Here is a 22,663-nt window from a genome sequence, read left to right on the forward strand (position 1 = left end):
GGTTGATCTCTAAGCCCCTTGTGGTTCTGATATTCAGTGAATTTAAGTAAATCTAAAGAGATAAATTTAAAAGCATAGCAGTAATGTTAGGCAACTCAGTGACTTGCTATAACTAATGGCCCTGGTGAAATGAATGAATAAGAGGCATAGTGATATCAGAGTTGGTGAGAAAAATGTCTCTGGCATAAAGATATTAAATAGAGGATATGAGCTTCATTAGATGTTCTAGGAAGTTTCAAATTTCAGAAGACTCTCAACGGAGGTACTTCATTCTTCCTCACCAGACTGACAAACTCCAGCCTAAGTCTCTTATTAACACTGCAAATTCCAATTGTTTTTGGTCTTGTTTTCTAGGAAATCCCTCTTCATTTTCTCCCTTCATCCAAAGATGAGGACCAATTTGAACTTCCATTGATTTGATTGAGAAATAGGAATTTTTAATATGTTGTAAATGAGGGAAAAAATTCAGTTGAACAAGCAGGAGTTTGAAGGAACATACCCCCTACCATCTTTCCACTTCTTTGTGGTTTCCCTGAATCTCTGATCTCCTAGGTTTGAAGCATCCCCAAAGTGGCTCCAGCTTATTCCAGAAGAACTATGCCAAAGGAAAATCAGGTGATTACTTCAGTGGCCCCAAGTATAATTATGGTACTGCATCTCTCCCAGAATATACAGAATAAATAAATTAGGTTGTAATTCACTCACAGCTCTATGTATAGCCAGTGGCTGTGGGGCTTATGGCTGCAGACAGACTGTCAATAAACGTGTTTGCTGTGGACCATGGAAATATGGTCTTTATTAGATGGGCAGGAAAATTTTGACCATTTTAGCAGCCTGGGGTAGTACTTCAGACTGGAAAAGAAAACAGTTCCGATATACAGTTGATCAGTTTCTGCCCCTCCCATTTCAAATCTAAAATTTAACTGTACCTGGGAAATATATAAACATATGAAAAAATGTCACTTTATTCCAGTATCAAACATGGCATTCCTAAAGTAAAAGAACCTAAAAGTCCAACCCTGTAAAAGCTGAAATTTCCCCCAGGAAATAATCTGAACTCTGAGGCAGAAAATGGCCTGGCCAAGCAGGGGAATTCTTTTAGATTTGCCTTCCCTCAAGTATTTTTATCTGCATGTGTAGCCATCATTCTCCAGGAAAACAAATACCTAGACGTGAAGCATTTCTCCAATTTTGCACGCTTTTAACTCTCTGTCTCCAGGGGTCACTAGGAAAGGGGCAGAGGGGGAGGGAAAGTAGCCCATTACTTATTTGAAGACCTTTTTTACATTAAATGCTGTAGAAATGGGTTAAAAATGAACTAGCACATTTCTCTCTCTCTCCTTCTCTCAAGTAAAAATATATGTTCTCCATCTGAAGTTTATTTAAATCCTTTGGGAGAGTGGTGCGGCATAGAGTCTCTAGTAAATTGCCAACGTTTTATGGTTACGCTGGCACCAAGTCAAACACACATCTCCTTGGCTTATGTTGCTGTCTTGAAGGAGGCAGATTCCAGTGTGTTTTTCTATGAGCTGAATATTACTATTGACTGGGCAGGGAAAGCCCTTCCCAGCAAGAGCTGGTAGGTAACGGGTTCTTTTGGCTTTTAAAGATCTATGGGGATTTAATTATTTTGATGTCACATTACTAAAATAAGCCTCTCCTCTACTCCTTATGTGCCACCACCATTCCCTTCTATACACAAGCGCGCGCACACACACACACACACACACACACACACACAGAGAGAGAGAGAGAGAGAGAAACATGCATATGGTTTCTAAAATTTGAAAGAGAGGTTTTATTTTGATGGTTACTTTTAAAATAATAAGAATAACTGACCATTCCAACATTTTCCATTCAAGGACTATGTTATTTCCCTATCACCTTCCCTATCTTTGAAAAGAGAAGTTATTTTTGATTTCATTCCGATAACTTCAGCACCTGATAAAGAGCTCTTAATATAATAGATATTTAATATATTTTAGTTTAGTTGAAATTACTGAATAAACCAGGAACTGATGGCGAGTTGTGATGACCACTTGGTTTATTTTTATTCACGGTTGAATGCTTCAAGTATCTACCATGGACTTTCTTAAGGAGAATAAAGTTAGTCACCATTATATGATGTGCTCTACAGGTTGAAGAATATGAAATATATTTAGGTATAAGATATTGTAGTTAGAGCACATATCTAAGGTATTATACAGTAGTTACCCTTTAATTGTATCATATATCTAATAAAAGCACTAATATTTTTCTACCTCTGCTATGTTGTTTATACTTCTGGATAGTTGGAACAGCTCTGTGCTATTTCAACTTGGCTTTATATTCTTAGAAAGAATAAAAGTTCTTTCACTTCTGATTTTTGTCCATGTTATCATAAAACATAATAATTCATTTTTATTAATTTAAAGCATAAAAATACTTAATATACAGAAATTACATAACATAAAGTAAATGTCATTTATCTTCATTTTAATAGAGGAGAAAACTGAAACTCAGAAAAATCAAAGAACTAATTCTTACCCCAGGACCCTAATTTAGTGATCTTCCCATCTCTCCAAAGCCATAGAGTACTTACATATTTTTTATAGATGTTTCTTTCCCTCTTTTCCCTACCTTCTGTCATTTCTTATTCCTCATCATTTATTTTCTGGTGACATTTCCTTGTAATGTAGCTGTAACATCCAGAACTTTTATTCTTTCTGATGGCAATAGTCTGGAAAAAATCTTTATCATATGTTTAGGGTCAACAAGTCGTATTCAGCGTTGTAAATGTGAAAACAGAAAAGTATATAAGTCTATAAAGTGTTTTTCTGGGACAAGTTTAGGGTTACCTCCTTTAAATTTTACAATGCAAAGTCAAGCTGTGTTATCTTCTCTCTTGTCAGCCTCATAAGAATAATGATTCCTGACCTAGTGCCATATACCTGTAATCCTAGCTACTCTACCCCAGAGGCTAAGAGTAAGGGTGGCAGATTTCTTGAGTCCCTAGGGAGCAAGTGATTGTCAGGCTTCCTAAGGAACCCAAACTAGCTCAGATTGGAAATATAGCAGGGCAAAGCTACTGTGTTGTTTGAAATGAGACTGGGCCCATGAGTAGCACCTGCAGTACCAGTCTGTGTGAGATGAGGAGAACTAGAGAGAGACAGATACAGAGAGAATTAGATAGATGAATGAATAATTAAGGATAATGCTGCACTTCCTAGAAAAAGACATCTTTTATCCACTAATTTTGCTAAATCTTTTACGAATACTATGTCCTTAGCCTTTACCACCTCTTAGTGTTATATATACTTTACATTCTCTGGACATTGTAAAAAAAACAGCAGTCATTTTCTGTCTCAGTCATTCACTTTAAAATTTCAAGGAATTCCATCTCTTCGTAGTTTTCTAGAATTACTGTTTGTTTACATTATTTATGAGATTTTTAGACAAATTGTATTGGCCACACCCTGATATGGGGGCAGAGGTATAATTGTTTCCTAAGGAGCAGCAACACTTAAAGGCAGGAAGAGGGGCAATGGCCCTAACAAAGGATAGTCCAATTATGGGTACCTTTGCTTCAGAAGGTAGAGGTTGCTCTCTCAGAGAGTCTTCCCCATCAGTGGATGGGGCGGGAGAAGAGGAGAAATGCAGAATTCAGTTAAGAGGTATCTGGGAATAATTTCTCTGATGATGATGAGGCTAGGCATGGGGATAGAAGTCACTGAAGAGAGGAATCAGGTCTTTGTGATGTCAAATATATGAATCATTTTCATTTTCTAAGAATCCTTTCATTTTCTTTTTTTGTATGTTTTTCTCAGGATAATAATCATAATCATAATCATAATGTAGCACTCTCATTTATGAAGTGATTTCCTTAAAATAACCTTGTAAAGTAGATAGGACAAGTTTTATTGGCCTCTTTGTACAGATGGGGAAACTGAGGCACAACAATGATAAGCAACTTATACAAAGTTATTGTGCATGTATAGTGGGCCACAGCCAGAATTCGAAGTTGATTTTTCTGAATCCAGGTCTAAGGCACTAACCACTAAATCACACTGGTTCCATGTCGTGAGGTTTTTATAAGAAATACAGAAATTGCGTTTCTAGAGCACTTGTGTCTTAGACAAACTATAACAGCATGGTGTAGCTAGCAGACCACTAATTCCAGCATTAAATGATCTAAATTCTATCTCTACCCCCTAACCCCACCAGTGTGCTTTTGAGCAAGTCATTTAGTATCCCATCTGCAAATGAAGAAGATGGCTTGGGGGAGCATTTCCACATTGATGGTGTTACTGTTTTGTGCAAGGGATAATGTTTCTTATTTTGTTGCTAATGCACTTTGTGAGGATGCCAGAAGTTATTTATTGGCTATGTGATGCACAATAGTACACTGGGCCAATGTCATCCACACACAAGAAAAATGAGACAAGAAAACTGAGTGGAGTCAAGTTCTTTTTTGATTTAGAGCTGAGGTAGTTGCTGTTGTCTGCACTGCCCTCTCTTGGTATTGCTTGGGACTACAATGACTAAGTTGGCCATAAACCCAGTGGCTCTCTCTAGACCTTGTAATTGTGGTGGAGAGCAGACAGAATTCTACAATGAGATAGGCATGTTAATAAGATGTAAAATTGGCCTGAGGTTTCTCTATTATTTAAAGTTGATATATTTATTTTTCCCTTGGAAAAAACTGAAATGTGAAGTGACGAAGAGACTTTTTTTCCTCTTTTCATTTACGTTGCTTTTTCTTTTGCCCTCCCAGTTTCACTGGCTCTAAGAGAACATCCTGATTTGTCTCAAAAGTCTTCTTGTGTTAAATTGTGTTAAATTCAGAAAAAGCTATGTATCTGTGGGAGATCTTTGTCTATCCATATATCAACCTCGTTTTTAAATATAAAGAGATTTGGGACATCAGAGATATTTTCCCCTTTAAGTATCATAAAAATTATTCCCCTTCCAATTTTGACACAAAAACAAGGAGTTGCCCAGGAAACTATAGTACAGGAACAATACATGGTCTCTAATTGGCTCATTCTAATAATATACATGTATGAGAATACCTTTTGATTCCATTGGCTTAAGCTTTCTCCCTCATTTTTATTTATACATTCTACTTCAAAACAGCATTCTAATTCTCCAGGCCCTGCATTTTTAGGAGATCACTGCCCATCCTGAGTGGTTAACCTAATTTGGAATTCTGCCTGATAACATACCACCTAAGGCATGTTATAATCACCAGGAAACAAGGCCTATCCTGCCTGACCTGTTACCTTTGCTTTCAGCCTCCTCACACTATTTAAAGTAGAAATAAAGAATGGACTAGATTTACTTTCTTTTATTTATTTGTTCCCATAGAAGAAAAGCCTACTTAGTTTTTTTTTAAATAATATATTTGCAATTAAATTGATGTGTGAAAAATGTCATTCAAGTGGCCAGTAAGTAGTTCATTGCATTTGTGGAATTAGGGAAATGTATTTTTCCAGATATTTAACCTGTCAAAAAAGAAAATCATTTCACAAAACAGAAGCAGTTTCTGAGAATAAGCTGATATAGCTATGAGGAGGGTAGGATGACTAAGCCTTTGCATCAGGATGCTAATATCCAGTGGACACCCTTCCTCCCCATAGTAGTCTATATACTATTTACTGTCCATGTATCTTATAGTTGTCCGCAAGTCACTACCCTTTCCCACCCCAGACCTTACCTCCAGAATCTGTAGCTATAATAGCACTCTCCTGGGGCCTTCAATGCCCCGTCAATTCCCATGGAAGCATAAGTTGGATTTGCTTAAAAATGGGTTACTTCTTGCTGGGCTTCAACTTCTTGGTTGAAATGCCCTTTGCATAACTATAGTCACTGCCAGCCCCTTCTTTACTTCCTAATAGAGATAGCATTTTTGCCTCAGGTTTTAAAATTTATTATCTATCTATCTATCTATCTATCTATCTATCTATCTATCTATCTATCTATTATTACAGCTATATAGTTACAGCTCTGTTTCCTGGTAATATGTTTATTTATTGTCTAAATAGAGATAAAAAATTCAGTGATTATGTCTTAAAGATGCCGAATGTACTGCACATAAATCAGAGAAGAGAGAATGCTGACACAAAAATCTGAGATTGGCTGTAAAAGCTAAACTAAGCTGAGAATCTTAGAAATGTTAAAAGAATCTTTTCAAAGATCTAGTTTCACTTTTACTTTGAATACAAAAACATATTTACTATCTTGTCTTTGGAAAGTTTCAAATCTCAAAAATGGGTGAATTCAGAGTTTAGTGTCTTCTGGAAGATTTTTTTTCCCCTTAAGTTTCTATTTGTTTGAGCTGTAATGGAAGCCTACTAGAATTGGACTCTGAGGACATAGATTCAAGTTCCAGAGTTCTACAATTTATTGTCTGGGGGACATTGAATAAGTCCCTGCTGTTCTCTCTGTCTTGGTTTCTTCATCTGTAAAAATATAGATAATAATAATCTTTATCCTACCTTATGAAGACTTAAAAAGCTAATGAATGTATAGCACTTTGTAAACCATTAAGCACTGTAGAAATATTATGTATTATAACTGCATTCTTAAAATGCCAGCAAGATCTTATTGAACTCTATTATGAGTAAGCCATTGTACTTAAGAATCACTGGTCATTCCCTATATATTCACTTTAAACTTGACAATAAAAGGATTCATGCCAGAAGACATTCACTTTTCCTTTTCTTCTCTATCACAAATTCTAAGATATCATCTCCCCCTAAGATTCCCTTCCTTTCCACTTTAACAAGTCCATCCCCATTAATAAGAATCAGAGCTTTTTAATTTTGAAAATAATATGTCCCTACTTTGACACTGGCATCAAAACTGTTGTTTTAGGAAAATTGTAAACTGCTCTATTTATCAAAGATACTATTTCAGTTATTCACATGATGTAACCATACAAAGTCAGAGCATGATTACAATATGGGAAGTTTCAACAAACATTTATTCATATTTTAAGGCATTTTCAACGCGCAAGACATTATGCTGGATGCTGTAAGTACAAAGGCAAGGACAAAATATTCCCTTCCTTTAAGGAGCTTTCATTCTATGGGAAGGTCTTAGAACTGGAAGGAGTTGATTTAGTCTAATCCCCACATACAAGTAAGGAAACTGAGAGAAGTTAAATACTTTACTTAGAGTCATACAGAAAATGATCAGACATTAATTAAAGATAGGAAAGAACTCTAAGACCTTGTTTTAGGGTAGCTCTGGAACTGAGCTTTGAAGAAAAAGGAGATTCTGAGGCAAAGAGATGGGAGATAGTATGTTGAGTTTGGGAAATAATGAAGCTTGGCTGGTATATTGTGAAGGGTATTCATTCATATTAAGCCTGCAATGATATTTTTGAATTGAGTTGTAGAGACCTTTATATATAAGATTTTAAAATTGTCTTTTATCCTAGAGAAAAAGGAAGTCACTAGAGATTTTTGAGCAGAAGAGCTTTTGGGTCAGACCTGTGCCTTGAGATCATTTTAGTTTCTATATTGAATATGAATTGGAGAAGGAAACTAAGACTAACTAGAAAGCTATTTCAATAGTCCAATAAAAAGGAGATGAAATCCTGAAATAATATAGTATCTATGTGAATGGAGAAAAGGGGACATATATGAGAGATGGGTTGGAAGTAAAATGGACAAAGCTTGATGTATAGGATATGGCTGGTAAGGGAAAAGGAGAAGTCATAGAGGATATGGAGATTATGAACCAAATTGACTGGCATTGTCAGTATTACGAGTCATAAAATATTATAAAAGTTGTAGGTAGAAGTTCCATAAAGGAAGAGCTACTGATCATCAGCATGCTGTAACCGTTCCACTATTATGGTCAGTATCATATTAGTGATGATAATTGCTTAATTCAAAAATTTTAAATTTTTATTTTTTTTAAATAGAAGGACCCATATTTTATTGTCAAGTTTAAAATGAATCTATGGGGAATGACCAGTGATTCTTAAATACAATGGTTTACTCATAATAGAGCTCAATAAATATTGGCCTGTTTTGACACCCCAGTGTGTGGCCAGTTGTCCCAAAGGGCTTACTGGAATTCCCTAAACAAAGTTATTTTAATTCACCTAGTTTCACAAAAATATATTTCTGCCAAATACTACCACTGGTTCTGTGGAAAAGATGGTGTTTTCAAATCAACACACCAACCTTGAATGTGGCTCTTTGAAAAAAAAAAATAGAGTCACTGGTTTGAAATATTAAAATTCATAAAACATTCTGTATTTTTAGGAAGAAAAACTTGAATTCTCCAGAAGGCTTGTGGGGTTTCAAATACCTCTTCAACAGCATTTTTATAATGAGGATAAATGAAACTATGCTTCAAATAAGCCCAGGCATTGAGAAGTAGGGAGATTTCAAAACATGTAGCTAAATTTTCATTGGGTTTTATCTGACCCTTCAAATTAAATCATCAGAAAAACTTAGATTTTTCCCCCTTACTAATTCTTTCAATCACTGTCATAATTAAGCTACTCACTCTTTATCCTTAAACATCTTAGCCAAAGGCATATCACCTAATAGGTCCTCAACATCCTCAGTATCAACTCATATGAATAATTTGAACCAGGGATCTTCATGAAATGAGACAAATTTGACATTGTAGATATCATTGAAGCTTGTTAGGTGACTGAAAGATAGTTCTAGAAAGTACCTTATTCAGATTAGATAAAGAAGGGGAAAGGAAAAGAGCAGTGTGTATTAAGATACACTCAAATAAGGAAATCCAGGCACAAGAGAAGGGAACTGTGGTGAAATTTCAATTGAGACAGAAATAAGATGAATAAATGAAATAAGAATTTCATTTGAGCATATTATGGGCTACCTGAACAGAAGGAAGAAATAGATAAATAATTGGAAATAGATTATGAGCCTGGCATGGTTAGCTGCTATAGTAGTCATATCAGATTTAAATTATTCACTCACGTGCTAAGGCTTTCTCTTTGCCAAAAGCAAAGTCCTTAATAATTTCTTGGCTTGCTTTAAAGATAATTTCATCTTTCAATTGGGAAACAGGGGAAATTTTGTTACAGATCTGATTCTTACTAATGTGGATGGACTTGTTGGAATAGAAATGAAAGGAATTTTAGAGAGAGGTGATCTTTTAGAATTTATGATAGAGAAGAAAAGGAAAAGTGAATGTGTTCTAGGATGGAACTTTTATTTAGGAGATCTCCACCATTCTTCTGGTTATTAGGATTTGGATTCAGAATCTCAGTCATCTTTGATTTATCACTCTCCTTTACCCCACATATGCAGTCAGTTACCAAATCTTGCCCATTCTTTTGCCACAACATATCTTGCATCTGACCCTTTCTGTCTATTTACATGATGATTATCCTAATTCTGGCTTCCATAGATTGTTGCAACAGCTTCTTAATTAGGCTCCCTTCCTAGAGTTCTCCTTTATCTAATACTTCCTACCCAAGGGCTGAAGTGATATTCTGAAAAACATAAACCTAGTAATGTCACTCCCCTTCTTGGGGACTCCCTTTTATCTTTAGAATCAAACATAAACTCTTCTCTTTAACTCTTAAAAATGCAAACTGACTTAAACCTAGTTATACAGTCTTATCATATGTTATTCCCTTCAAAGTGATAAATTGTGCAATGGGGTAAGGCGCTGGGCCTACAGTCAGGATGCTCTGAATATTAATCACTTGGCCCAGTTCCTGATATGTAGTAGATATTTGATAAATTCCTGTTTTCTTCTTTTCATGCATTCCAACCAAGGCCAACCAAGCTGCTCTTCTTGATGATTCTTCATCATCCTTCTCTATACCTTTAAATAATCCTAAAACATAATCCTTCCTTACCTCTGCCCCTCAGAATCTTTCAGATCCCAGCTAAAGGGCCATCTTTGGTGAAAGAAAGACATAAGATCTTTCTTGATTCCTACCTCAACTTCTAGTGTCTCCTTGTAGTAATTATTTTATTATTTATTTTTATGTTTCATTTATTCATTCATTCGTTTGTTTGTTTTGTATTTACATGCATAACTTTTCCCCAAGAGGATGTAAATTCCTTGAGGGTGAAAATTACTTTATTTTTTTCTTTGCATACTCAGGGCCAAACATAGTACTTGATATATTATAAATGCTTAAGAAATTTGTTTTGATTGCTTTATCAAAAAGGACAGATACTAAAGGTTTATAACACACATAAAAAAGTTAAGAACCTCTGACTGAGATAGAAGTAGGGAAGATGTTAGGGCCTTGCTACAAGGATTGTTTTTAGTGAAATCTCTGGTCATCAAGTGATGTGAACCATTATGTCTATCCTTGAAAGGAAAGGAAAGATGCAGGAGGACCACTTTCTACCACCCTTGGAAAATAAAAAGGAGACTTGAGGGTCTGAGTAAAATGGGAATTCTGGATTCTTTCACACAGTGATGAGAATGGGATTGGGTCAGTATCCAGCTGGTGTGTGGCAGAGCGAATAGGCAAGGATTGGGAAAAATGTCAGGAAAATTGGGTCATGGGGCAGTCTGTGATTTATGCCCAATCAGGTTCTCTGATATTTGAATGAATTCTGGCTGTCCACCCTGGAGAAGGGAGAGAGGAAGAGGAGAAGTTCCATTGGTAGCCAGGTTCTCATGCCAATAACTTGGATGATTTGTGAATCATTGACTTCAGATAAGTACAATGGTAATCATTGGTGGGACTATTCAACTATTGTTTTGTTTCTGTTTTTTCAGCCAAGGAAGATAATTTTTGGACTAGAAAGAACAGAATTTTAAAATGACTTGAAGAAATTTGAATAGGTAGAAATATAACAAGAGAGCACTTAGCTACCCTCCATGAGTTGGTTCAAAAATCCTAGACTCATATGGCTGAGTGATAAATTCTGAGGATTATAAAAGACAAATATTGTCCTGATTTTTTAAGTAAGAAAGACTGTAAATTCTTCATAGTCTTCAACCTATTCTTATGGAAAACATAGATGTGTTATGTTCTAGACACCACAGAGTAGGAAGGGTGACTAGGATAGTAAAAAGCCTAAAGAGCATGCAAACAAAGATCTCTTGAAAATACTGGGAATTTGAAATGTACCAAAGAGAAGAATTAGGAAAAAAATATAAATCTCCCAAGCATTTAAGGGATTTCTCTGAAGAAAGAGAGGTCCTGCAGAACCAAACTAGGAGCAATGGGTAGCAGTTTTACAGAGGCAATGTATAGTAGTTTAAAAGAGGCAGATATCAGTTTTAAAGGGAAAAAAAAGAATAGGAACAATTCAAAAGTCAAATGGACTACCTCAGAAAGTAATTATGTCTCTCACTCAGTATATACCTTCCAGAGATTAGATGACCAATTTTCAGGTATGTTATAAAGAACTTTCTTGAATATATATTGAATTAGATAAACTATGAAGTTCCATCCATCCATCTGTGAAATTTTGTGATTCTGTCCTTTTATCCAAGTGATGGATATTCCTTAGAATACTTAAATGACAAAGATAATGGACATATGTTTGAACTCAAATGTTTAGAGCTTAACTTGGAAGACAGAGAAAAACCTAATGCTTCAGCTATATTGCTGTATATGTATGAATAGCTATATTGCTGATGTCTTCTTAACAGATTTAGGCCACAATTACCATCCCATACTTGGGTGCCTAAAGAGGCCAAGGTTAAACACTTGTTTCTTACATTGTACACATGAAGACAGTATTGTTCAGTTTAAGGATCAGGTCCCGTTTTTAAAAACATGTTATTTGCAATCACATATCTTAGAAATACAGATTGTGTGTCTGTTACTCAGGGGAAAGGGATGATTATAAGACTGAGCTGAAAGTATCATTGAAAACTTCTAGTCCCAGTAGTATTCTCTGTTTGAACCCAGAGAGGTTGGGCTTTTTTTTTTAATTGTTGTTGTCACCAAAGATACATAATATGTAATAAATAGCAGAACCAAGATTCGAGATCAGGACTTCCAATTCCAAATACAATGTAGTGGGGGGGAGGGGGAAGAGGGTGGGAAGGGAGTGTATCTGAATTTATCATATGGTTTAACATTCTTTAGAACAGTCCTGTATTGATGCTTCATTGTAAATAGAGGCATCCATTGTAACATGGATCTCAAAGGGTTTTCCAGTAGTGTACAAACTCTAGTAAATATCACTAATCTAGAGAGGACAGTCCCCATAATAGACCCTGTCTAATATCTCCTAGAAAATAAAATTTTTGAAAGAGGCAAGAAAAATCATTTACAGTGAAGGGGAAGAGGGAGAAGAGAGAGAGAGGGAGTGAATCTTCTCATAAGAATTGGTTCAGATAAGAAATAACATTACTCAATATGTGTATAGAAATTTATCTTACTCTAAAGGAATATAAGAGGAGAATGGGATATGGGAAGGGAGAGTGAGTAATAAAAGAAAGGGTATACTGGGGAGGGAATGGTCAGTGGCAAAACATTTTTGAGGAGGAACAGGGTGAAAGGAGAGAGAATAAATAGGGGGAAATGCAATTAATAATAGTAATTGTAAAAAAAATTGTCAAAACAAGTTTCTCTGATAAAATATTATTGATCTCTGGGAAATGATGAGCAGGATGCTCTCAGGGGAAAAAAAGCTAGAAAGTTATCCATGAACAAAGTGTACTTGTATACCAAGTAATAGCAATGATCTGGGATGACTAGCTATAAATTACTCTGTTTTTTCTCAATAGTACAATCATCCACAACTACTCTAAATAACTTATGATGAAAAATCCTATCCATATCCAGAGAAGGAACTGATCAAGCCTGAAAACAGATTAACACAGTTTCTAATTCTCTCTCCATCTCTCTATTTTTAACTTAATTTTTCTTGAAGTTTTTTATTTTTATTAGGGTGGGAGATCTATGTTTTCTTTCACAACTTGACTTTTATAGAAATATTTAACATAACTTCACATGTGGTTTTTTAATTGTGGTGGGGGTAAAGGAGAGAACCTAGAACTCAAAAATCTTTTTAAAATATTTTAAAATTGTTTTGAATGTAACCAGAGAAAAATATTAAATAAGTAAAATTAGAATTGAAAGAAAGATGCACAGCAATGAACAAAAGAAAATCTACAACGAAACAAAAAAAAAAAGATGCATATCTCTGAACACAATGTGTAGTAATTATATAGACTTTTTTGAAATGGAAATATATTTTGCATTTAAGTTTGAAATAAATTTTTGAATGAAAAATATAACAATAAAAAAGATTAGCCCTGACTCCCAAGAAGTCAGTCTCAACTAATAAATTAAAAAAAAAGAAAATTAAGTGCTAAAAAAATAATAATTTTTTTTGTTATATTGAACTTAGAGCCCAAATAAACCTGTTTCTGGAAACACTGGTGTATAGCAAATAATACTAAGAAAAACAATATCTATATTTGCAGGCTGGTTAAATAAAGTAGCAAAAATTCATTTACTTGCAGCTTTCCTCCTTGATTCTTGGAAAAGCTGTGAACAAAGGGAGTTTTACCATCCTTTTTCTTAACCCTATTGACCTATTATGGTTTCATGTTTCTTTATGAATTCCAAGTATGAAAGAATAATTGAAATGAAAATAAAGAAATAATGTAGTTGTTGGGGCAACCCCAACTCACAGAATGGGTTCCTTAGCGTTTCACCAGTTTTGAATTACTCCACAATCATAACTCCAGTTTTGTTTTGCTCCCTAGCTTCTGACTTCAGCTGAATTCCTTATCTGGGGATTTTCTTCTTCATAGGAAGATGAGTAGCCTCAACCATGTCCACATCTACTCAAATACCACAATAAGTTGAAAGCATCAGCACTGAATGGTAACATAACAACAAAAGTAGCAATAAGTCTTTTCCTCCAGTAATTTCACAGATATATGTATGGTCAGTGGGAAAAAATAAGCACATAGAGGGAACCTGTATCAAAAGACACACATGTAGATAGGCACAGAGAGAGCATGTGTAGATAGGAAACAAGTAGGAAACATGTATGATGAGATGGATGAGAAACTTGCTTTTGCTGCTACATAAAGGGCGTCTTCTGGAAATGATTTTTTTTGCTGTTCCTAACAGATCTGCATTTTATACGTTTTATAATCTCCATAATATATTGATCCCTACTAGTTTTATATAGTATTATTCTATTGGTGCCATATCAAGTACAGGTCACTGCCAGCTTCAACTCCATGCTAGGGTATATTTTTTCTGCAACCTAGCTTCAGAATTTATCTGGAGTTTTTTTTCTTCATAGGAAGCCGAGTAGGCCCAGCCATATTTTTTTGTTTGTTTGTTTTAAGGATGGTAAAACTCCATCTGTAGGTCTTTTAGAAAACAGAAATTTTTAACATTGCCATTATACTGAAGGAGAGATCCTTCTTTGTGGGTTTTTTTTTCCTTCTTTCTCTGTGGAATAAATGATTTGTATGTTTGTTTCAAAAACATTGTCTAAAACTCTTTCCAGTGAACATACAGAAAAGTCACTCTTAGCTAGCTGGTGACTCAGATTTTTTAAATCATTTTTTTGTTATTTGATATCACTTTCTGGATTAAGGTTTAGTTATCAAATCTATATGACTCCCTGCTTAATTCCTAATCGTTAAAGCTATACATAGTTGTTACCCATGTCAAGATTATCCTTTCAGAAGACTGACAAGGACACTAGAGTTGTGTTTTCCTGGATTCTTAATTCCTTTTAATTTTTTTTTAAATTAAAGATTTTTATTTTCAAAGTATATACATGGATAATTTTCAACATTCACCCTTAAAAAAATCTTGTAATCTAAAATTGTTTTCCCTTCCTTCCCCTTACTCCCTTCCCTAGACAGGAAGTAATCCAAAATATGTTAATTAAACTGTGCAATTCTTCTATACATATTTCCACAAATATGCTGCACAAAAAAAGGATCAAAAAGGGAAAAATGAGAAAGAAAACAAAATGCAAGCAAATAACAACAAAAAGAGTGAAAATACAATGTTGTGGTCCACATTCAGTTCCCACTGTCCTTTCTCTAGATGCAGTTGGCTCTGTTCATCACAAGTCCATAGATGAGTCTCAATTCTAAAACTCCTTTTTTCCTCTCCCATGCAAATGAGTAGAGGAAATCTGGGGCTGTGCAAAGTGGGAGAAACTTGAGCCCTTATTTAAGGTCTAGATCTTCTCAGATCTAGCCACATTCTTTCTTTCTTATGTATATTACTTTAACTCCTTTGAGTGTATGTGTATGGATATCTTGCATATAATGATAGCCCCCTTAGTGGTTTTTTTCTTGAATGCTGGGACATTTTTTCCTATATTCTTAGCCTGTACTACAGAAGAAGATGCTAGGTGGCATAGTGGATAGAGTACTGAGCTTGAGGTCAGCATGACTTGAGTTCAAATCTCATCTCAGGCACTTACTAGCTGCATGAGCCAACTTAACTGTTTGCCTCAGTGTTCTCATTGGTAAAAAGAGCTGGAAAAGAAATGGCAAATCATTCCAGTATCTTTGCCAGGAAAACCCCAAATTGGGATCACAAGGTATAAGACACAACTGAAATGGCTCAACAACAATAAGATACTTGTAGAAGAACCTAAAACTTTCTTTAGGGAAAGTATATAATATATTGTAGAGAGAATTGAGGATTATTTATAATCAGAGATCCTGAGTTCAAATCCCTGTTTACTTTCTTTGTGATCGTCAGTAATTTAATTAGCACAATCTTTAGGTTCCTTTCCTCCTGTGAAATCTTATGCTTATAACAAGAAGACACATTATTTTAAAATCAGAATTTACTCATATGAAATGTGTGAGGAGCAAAGAAAAAAGAATGAGACTATTTATATTCCCAGAAAGGACAGTTTACCTTTTCAGTAGCTTTTAATTTGACAAAAGAGATTTATTCCTGAGTCATTCAAGATCCTAAGATCTTAAGTCTAAAAGTGAAAGGAGTCTCAAGTGTCTCTCTCTCTCTCCCTCTCTCTCTGTCTCTCTCTCTCTGTCTCTGTCTCTGTCTCTCTCTCTCTCTGTCTCTCTCTGTTTCTCTCTCTCTCTCCTCTCTCTCTCTGTCTCTGTCTCTGTCTCTGTCTCTCTCTCTGTCTCTCTGTCTCTCTCTCTCTCTCCCTCTTTCTCTCTCTCTCTGAATCTCTCTCTCTCTCTCTGTCTCTCTCTCTCTCTCTCTCTCTCTCTCTCTCTCTCTCTCTCTCCCTCTCTCTCTCTCTCTGTCTCTCTGTTTCTGTCTATCTCTGTTTCTTTGTCTCTGTCTCTCTCTTTCTCTCTCTCTCTCTCTCTCTCTCTCTCTCTCTCTTTCTCTCTCTCTCTGTCTCTCTCTCTCTCTGTCTCTTTCTCTCTCTCTCTGTCTCTCTCTCTCTCTGTCTCTTTCTCTCTCTCTCTGTCTCTCTGTCTGTCTCTCTCTCTGTCTCTGTCTCTCTGTTCTCTCTCTCTCTCTCTCTCTCTCTCTCTCTCTCTCTCTCTCTCACACACACACACACACACACACACACACACACTCATACATGTACAGTCATAAAAACTTCCTTTGCCACATTTAATTCCAGGAATTGTTGTTGGCCACCAAAAATTTGGAGCAGGAGTGCTTATGGCAAGAGGGAAGGGTATGTACCATAATGTCATTGTGTTCCTAGATAGTAGCTCATATATTGGTAATTCTGAATTACTCTAACATCATTAAATTCATCAAGAAACCTGCTTTCTCTTTCTCATCTCCAGTAAACTGATTTCCTGGCCTAGAACAGATTCCTTTACATCCTAAAGGATGATTGGCTGTTCCATCCCATCCTCACCTCATTACCCCAAACTGCATCTTTCTCTATCTTATGTATTAAATTAAATTAAAATTTAAGTGCTTTCTTTAAGACTTTTCAGAGCATATCAGGTTAATTAACCAGCCAGGCAATCGGGAGAGACTATAACAACTCCCTAAATTGCCCACCGAAGGCAACTGGATCTTTTTCAGTCTCTTCCAATGGTGGGGACACTGAGCCCTATTCAGAGCTTTTTGCCGGAAACAAATGGAGTGGAAAAGTACACAAAGTACCACAATTATGTAATTTTGCAGTTTTTCCCTCTTAAAATAAACTCTAGTATGTGCCTTTTCCCAACCTCAGCTATGCTACTGGGAGAGCTGCAGGTCAGAGCTGGAAGAGAAGGAAGCCCTCTCTTGTGCCAACAGGCCACTGTTGACTGAACACATTAAGGAAAACAAAAATTTTCCAGCATCACAGGTGCCTGTAGGTTGGGGATGTTGGGGGGAGCCTTAATTCACTAACCAACTCAGCAAACAGAGTTTACCTCAATGCTCTTTATTGAGTAAACAGTCTATTCTCACTGGGAAAAGTGCATCACACAACTCCCATGTTCTGCAGACATATGGAGCCCATTCTGAAGGAACACACACAGGCAAGGCTGTCTTAACTTTGCTTCTCTTTTCATACCTCTTCTGCTCCCCTATTCTTGGATGATTTAGTAAGAAGCCAGTTATATATCAGGCAATCAACCTATGTTTTCACTGAAAAGTGACCTTTTTTTTTGCTGAGTCTGCAAAAGTCATGCATATCTATGAAAGACTGGGCAACAGCAAGAAGGAAAAAGTCTTCTTACAGTGGAATTGCTGTTATTTAAGGCTAGTAGGAACAGATTCTCTCTGCAGAATGATTTAGAATCTAATCCCTTGGTTCTTCAGTTAAGTTCTGGCCATTCATGAGCACTATTTTCATTTAGATTTGAGATTGTCCCTTCCTTAAGAATGTGTCTTTCTAACAGATAACTTTTATTCTACTAGAACCCACCAGGATTTCCTGCACAATATGAACCAACTTCATCGTTCTATACTTAAGTCTTCTTCCACAAGGTTAAATCTAGGAAAACAAGGAACTGTCTACTTTTTTTTTTTTTTTCCACGCCTCATGCTCCAAACAGAATTCCACTGGGCAGTAGAGTCACAAATGTAATTCGGTACTGAGGCAGAGAGTAGGTTCTTGAAACTTGACTAAGCCCTTTTATTCAAAAGCATTTGGTTACCTTAAAGTTTGCTAATTCCCTAAGAATTCCAATCACTGAGAATTTATAATAGTTATCTGAACTTGGAGATCTTTGAGAACTCTGAGAACAAACTCTGCCATTCCCAGCATTGGGAAAATATTATATTTATGCCTAGCAGAATTTCTTGTTCAAGTTGGCTGTTCACCAAATATTCTTTGATGGGAAGGACTGAAGACTTTAATGAGAGGTGGGGAATTAATTTGTAAAGAGCACTAGTTTTGAAGGCAAAGGACCCAGTACCAAATCCCTATTCAGTAGCTTATTTCTTTTCTATAGGCCTGTTTCCTAATCTATCAATTTAGCTATAAAGTTTATAATCTTAGCAAATGATTAGTGGACTAAAGCATTGAGTTGGGTAGCAGGAGAAGTTCCAGTAATCAAGCCTTTTCCATCAGCTTTGCTGTGTGACCTTTGACAAGACACATCCCTTCTCTGGGTTGCAGTTTCCCCATGTTTAAAATAGAAAGTTTGGATTATACAATACCTAAATTCTGAAATCTTATTTCAGATTCTGTGCTGAATGATTCTTTTTTTCACATGGGCACACAACTTGAACCAACTGACTGAGAGAATCTCTAGAATTAAGCTTGTTGGGCTTGGTTTTTAAAAATCAGCAGCATATTTTTGTATATCCAAAAAAAAAAAAAAATCCAAGCTGTTTGGGGATTTGAGTAAAGGCTTGTATTACTGTGCCTTTTATCCAAATCAGTGCCCTTTCCCCTCCTTTCCTTCTACCTTATAAAAATCATGGTAAGTCAATGGGGATTTTTTCATATTTCTGGCAGAAAAGGCTTTGATGGCTTTGAGTGATTGATTGATTGTCTCCTCCAATCTGATTTCTTCATCCTCTACCCTCTTGGGGAATAATGAACAGCCTGGTCTTCCAATTAAAAGTTGCCTTTCTTGTCAATTTGTATTAACTAAGTAAGCAGGGGTCAGAAAGCCAAAAAACAGGCCAAACTAAAGATTTTGTCTTGCAGTTGCCTTTTTTAAAAAAATCAAACATCATTTCAGTGAAGATATTTTTTGATAATCAGTGGAACTGAGAATTTTTTTTTTTTTACGTTTATCACATTTCAAGATAGTAGTACAATGAGGGGATGATGGATGAAGTTCTGATTATACTTGGTGTCTTTGCTTTCAGTTGCCTGCTCAGAGTATTGAATTATGTAAACAATCCCTTCCCAAAACACTCATGGAAGATCACACCTAGTGTTCCATTTGTAATCTTTTTGCCTGATTTCTAAAGGATTTTCTTCCACGTTAAAAAAAAAAAAAAAAGGCAAAAGTATCTCAAAAAAAACTTTGGGATTGTCCTAGAAGAGTTTACAGAGAAAAAATCCTTCACATTAACTTGAAACATTTTCCACCCAAGGAAAAGCTCTCCAGAGTATTTTAGACCTTTCACCTTCTTGACCCAGGAAGTATGAAGACCATGACCTCCCACCTCTTTGTTGAAATGGACTTGGCAGAACTCCTTGACCCCTTGGGTTGCTTCTTCCTGTCCCGGTGTCAGAGGAAGGAAGGATGCGGTCTCTTGTCCTTAGGGGTTACAGCAGCCTCAAACCCATAGAAAGAAACAGCTTTATTAATTCCAGCTTTGCTAATAAGGAATTACAATAGTTGTGGGATTTGGCAGTAGAACTATAGTCAATTGCCATGCACAGTGCAATTTTCCCCTGTATTGTTTGTATTTTTGATTTAGCTACAAATAATTTAAAGATGTGTTGTGTCTCCTCCAATTAAAATGGATATTTTCAGCTTTTATGCTGTTGTGTTTTAGAACAAATATAATGAATTTGAATTTGTATTAGAGAAAAAAAAAGTATGTGTGTACATACATAGATAGTTGGTAGCTTGTGATACTTAAAATTTTATTAATTAATTCTATGATCCTAACAATGTATAATATAGTAACAGTTACTATTTAAAGTTGTTATGCCTCTTAATTAGTCACTTTTTCTTCTTGGAATTATAAATTTTGGAGACTTACGTATTAAACAGAAAGTACCTGAAGTTTAGAAGGTTCTGATTTAAATGAGGAGAAGCAATATATACTGGATTTCATTATTTAGTCTAGAATTCTTCGGAAGGAATTGAACAATTCAGTTTAATTTATTAGTCACCATCTAGAGTGAAAGACAGAGGACCTAAGCTCTGAGTTCATTGTATTACTAATTTCATATGTGACTTAGACCATCTCTGAGCCACCTTTTCAACTCTGAAGCCCCATGACCCTTTTCAAATCTGTCTACAAATTCTAAGACTAGTCTGTACAGTTAACACCAGTGGCATATACCAAAAGGCCCAAGAATCTAGGCAATATTAGCTTAGCATTTCAACAAGACTCTTGGGGTACTTTGTGTGACAGGTATGCGACAAATGATTTCTAGTTTGAACGGTAGAGAAAATGCCGCTAGATCTGGAAAATCTTGCATTCAAATCTATCCCTGAGTAAATGTTCAAAGAGCCATTGAACTCAAAGGAGTTCTCAGTTTTGTCCTCAATAAAATGAGATCAGACTAGGCTGGCTGCTTGCATTCTTGTAATCCCCAAACTCAATAGGCTAAGTCAACCAGGTGTCCTCATTTAGTCCAGCAACAATGAGCCCCCAAGAATGGAAACCAAAATGCCCAAGATTTGGAAATGGAGCGGATCAAAGCTTTCATGCTGATCAATTGTGAGATCAGATTGATGAATGGCTACAGCACTTCCAACATGGATGAGCATAGGCAATTTCAAACTTGAAAAAGTAGGGGAGATTTGGGAGTAGAAATTGAATGATTTTAAGATTCCTTCATCTCCTACAATCCAGAACTTTTCTTTCTCTGTGAATGACAATTAAAAAAAAAAAAAAAAAAAGTTGTTATGCAAATCCAATCAGTTGATGTAAATGCCTTCCTTATGCTCTTTTTTCCAGACACAGCCTGTACCTAACCCTATTGCCTACTACTTGCACCAGTCCCCATGGTGGTTTCACCAGTTTGAGACTTTAAGCAATCATTTCATCGAGCTGGTAGTGCCATTTTTCATCTATTTTGGACGCCGTATGCGTATCATTCATGGAATTGTGCAGATCCTCTTCCAGGTGAGTTTTTTAATTTTGCTTTGTTTGGTATGTGTTTCCCTTTTCAGAACTTCTTCAGAAAATATGAAAGCATACTGTTATTTTTACAAGGTTTCTCATTTTTTTTTTGCTGTTGGCAAGTCTTGCTTTTGCCATAGATTTGACTTACAAGCAATAGGCAGGCTCTTTCCTGTCTCTTTGAGCCCCATTTCATCTTCCACAAGCTTTGTGAAGAATTAAGGAGGGATCCACAGCTTGCTAAAGTTGACTTTTTCCCAAAGAGATTGAAGGCTGGTTAACTCTTTCTGGCTATTTATTTCCTTTAGCTTTGAGCTAAATGGAGGCCTAACTGCATCCTCAGACACTTTCCCACCTTCCTTATACCCAAGAGGGGCCTATTTCCTCACAGAAAGTCTCACCAGTATTTTTAAAGACCCCTGGTGTTTCTCCAGAGAACAGGTCACTAGAGTACTGCCCTTTGATATTTGGATGAGAATGACTTTGTCCAGAATTGCCTTGCAGGCTGGCAGCTGCCCAGAGTGACATCACACCCCTGAAAGTCGACCTTTAGAGTTGATTTGAGCACTCTGGCTAGAGCCTTGTAAAAAGGATTTCAGAAATATAAAATTCAAATTGATGTTAGGGAGGCCTCTAGGGATTTGCTAATGGATACAGAACCTTTCACGTCTAGGTCATCAGTTCAAATTCAGCCCAAATTGCTAACGACTGAAAGTCATCACTTTGTGATGGTTGGAAGGGGAAGTCTGTATGAAGTGAGTTATTGATGTCAGTGGAGCTTCTACCAGGCAGTGGTCCCCCTTGTAATTGACACTAATTGGCCCCCTGGTTGGCAGACTCAGCTCAGAGATGGGGGTGGGGGTAAAGGGAAGAAAGCAAGTCTGCTTGTGTGCCATGGGGACCATACTGCCTTTTTATCCTTCAGTGTAAGCCCTCTAGGTCAGTATTGAGTCCCGAGCTGGGAGGGAAGCTAAGGTGGAGGAGGCTCAGTCTTGACAATTCCTCCACCATGGTCTGGAGAGGCAGAAAGAGAGCTATTTCATTTCCAGGGCTTTTGAAATAGCTCTTTCCCCTAACCTTAAAAACAAAACAACAGGAGGTGTATCTGGGGGAGGGAAGGGAGGCAGGAACAATCACTCCTTAGGCTTTTCTTTTGGAATCCCACATCCTGTCCTTTGTCAGCAGGACATATAGCACACCACATGGACAGCCCTGATCTGGCAGAAAAGCAAAGACCCTGCCGGGCACTGGGTTTGATTTTTCTTTGCACTCACCCTGGTTCATGGGGAGCTCCAGCATTTATTACCATCTCAATGCAGTTTTCTGTACAAATCAGTTAAGACAAAGGGTAAGAGACAAATGCCAGACCTGCTATCCCACAAAAGGCCAAATGGTATGGAATTATTTTATAGTAAATACAAACAGTGTAGACAACCAATCTGTGTGATCTAAGCCCAGACCTTCAGGTGATCCTTGACATGGTTTGAAAGATTTGGGCTAATGCAGATTTTAATATTTCAAGTACTCAGATAATTATGACTAAGAAACAGATTTGCCCACTTG

General features: G+C 36.4%; 1 protein-coding gene across 1 annotated transcript in view; it reads left to right on the forward strand.

Moving 5' to 3' along the window:
- Positions 1-22,663, forward strand: part of LMF1 (lipase maturation factor 1) — a 745,091-nt gene that overhangs the window by 535,776 nt on the left and 186,652 nt on the right. The window contains exon 6 of the mRNA XM_074279711.1: positions 20,936-21,103. Coding sequence (XP_074135812.1) covers positions 20,936-21,103 — 168 coding nt within the window. The remainder of the gene's footprint in view (positions 1-20,935; positions 21,104-22,663) is intronic.

The sequence above is a fragment of the Sminthopsis crassicaudata genome, chromosome 1, assembly GCF_048593235.1.
Source record: "Sminthopsis crassicaudata isolate SCR6 chromosome 1, ASM4859323v1, whole genome shotgun sequence".
In the NCBI taxonomy this organism is placed as follows: Eukaryota; Metazoa; Chordata; class Mammalia; order Dasyuromorphia; family Dasyuridae; genus Sminthopsis; species Sminthopsis crassicaudata.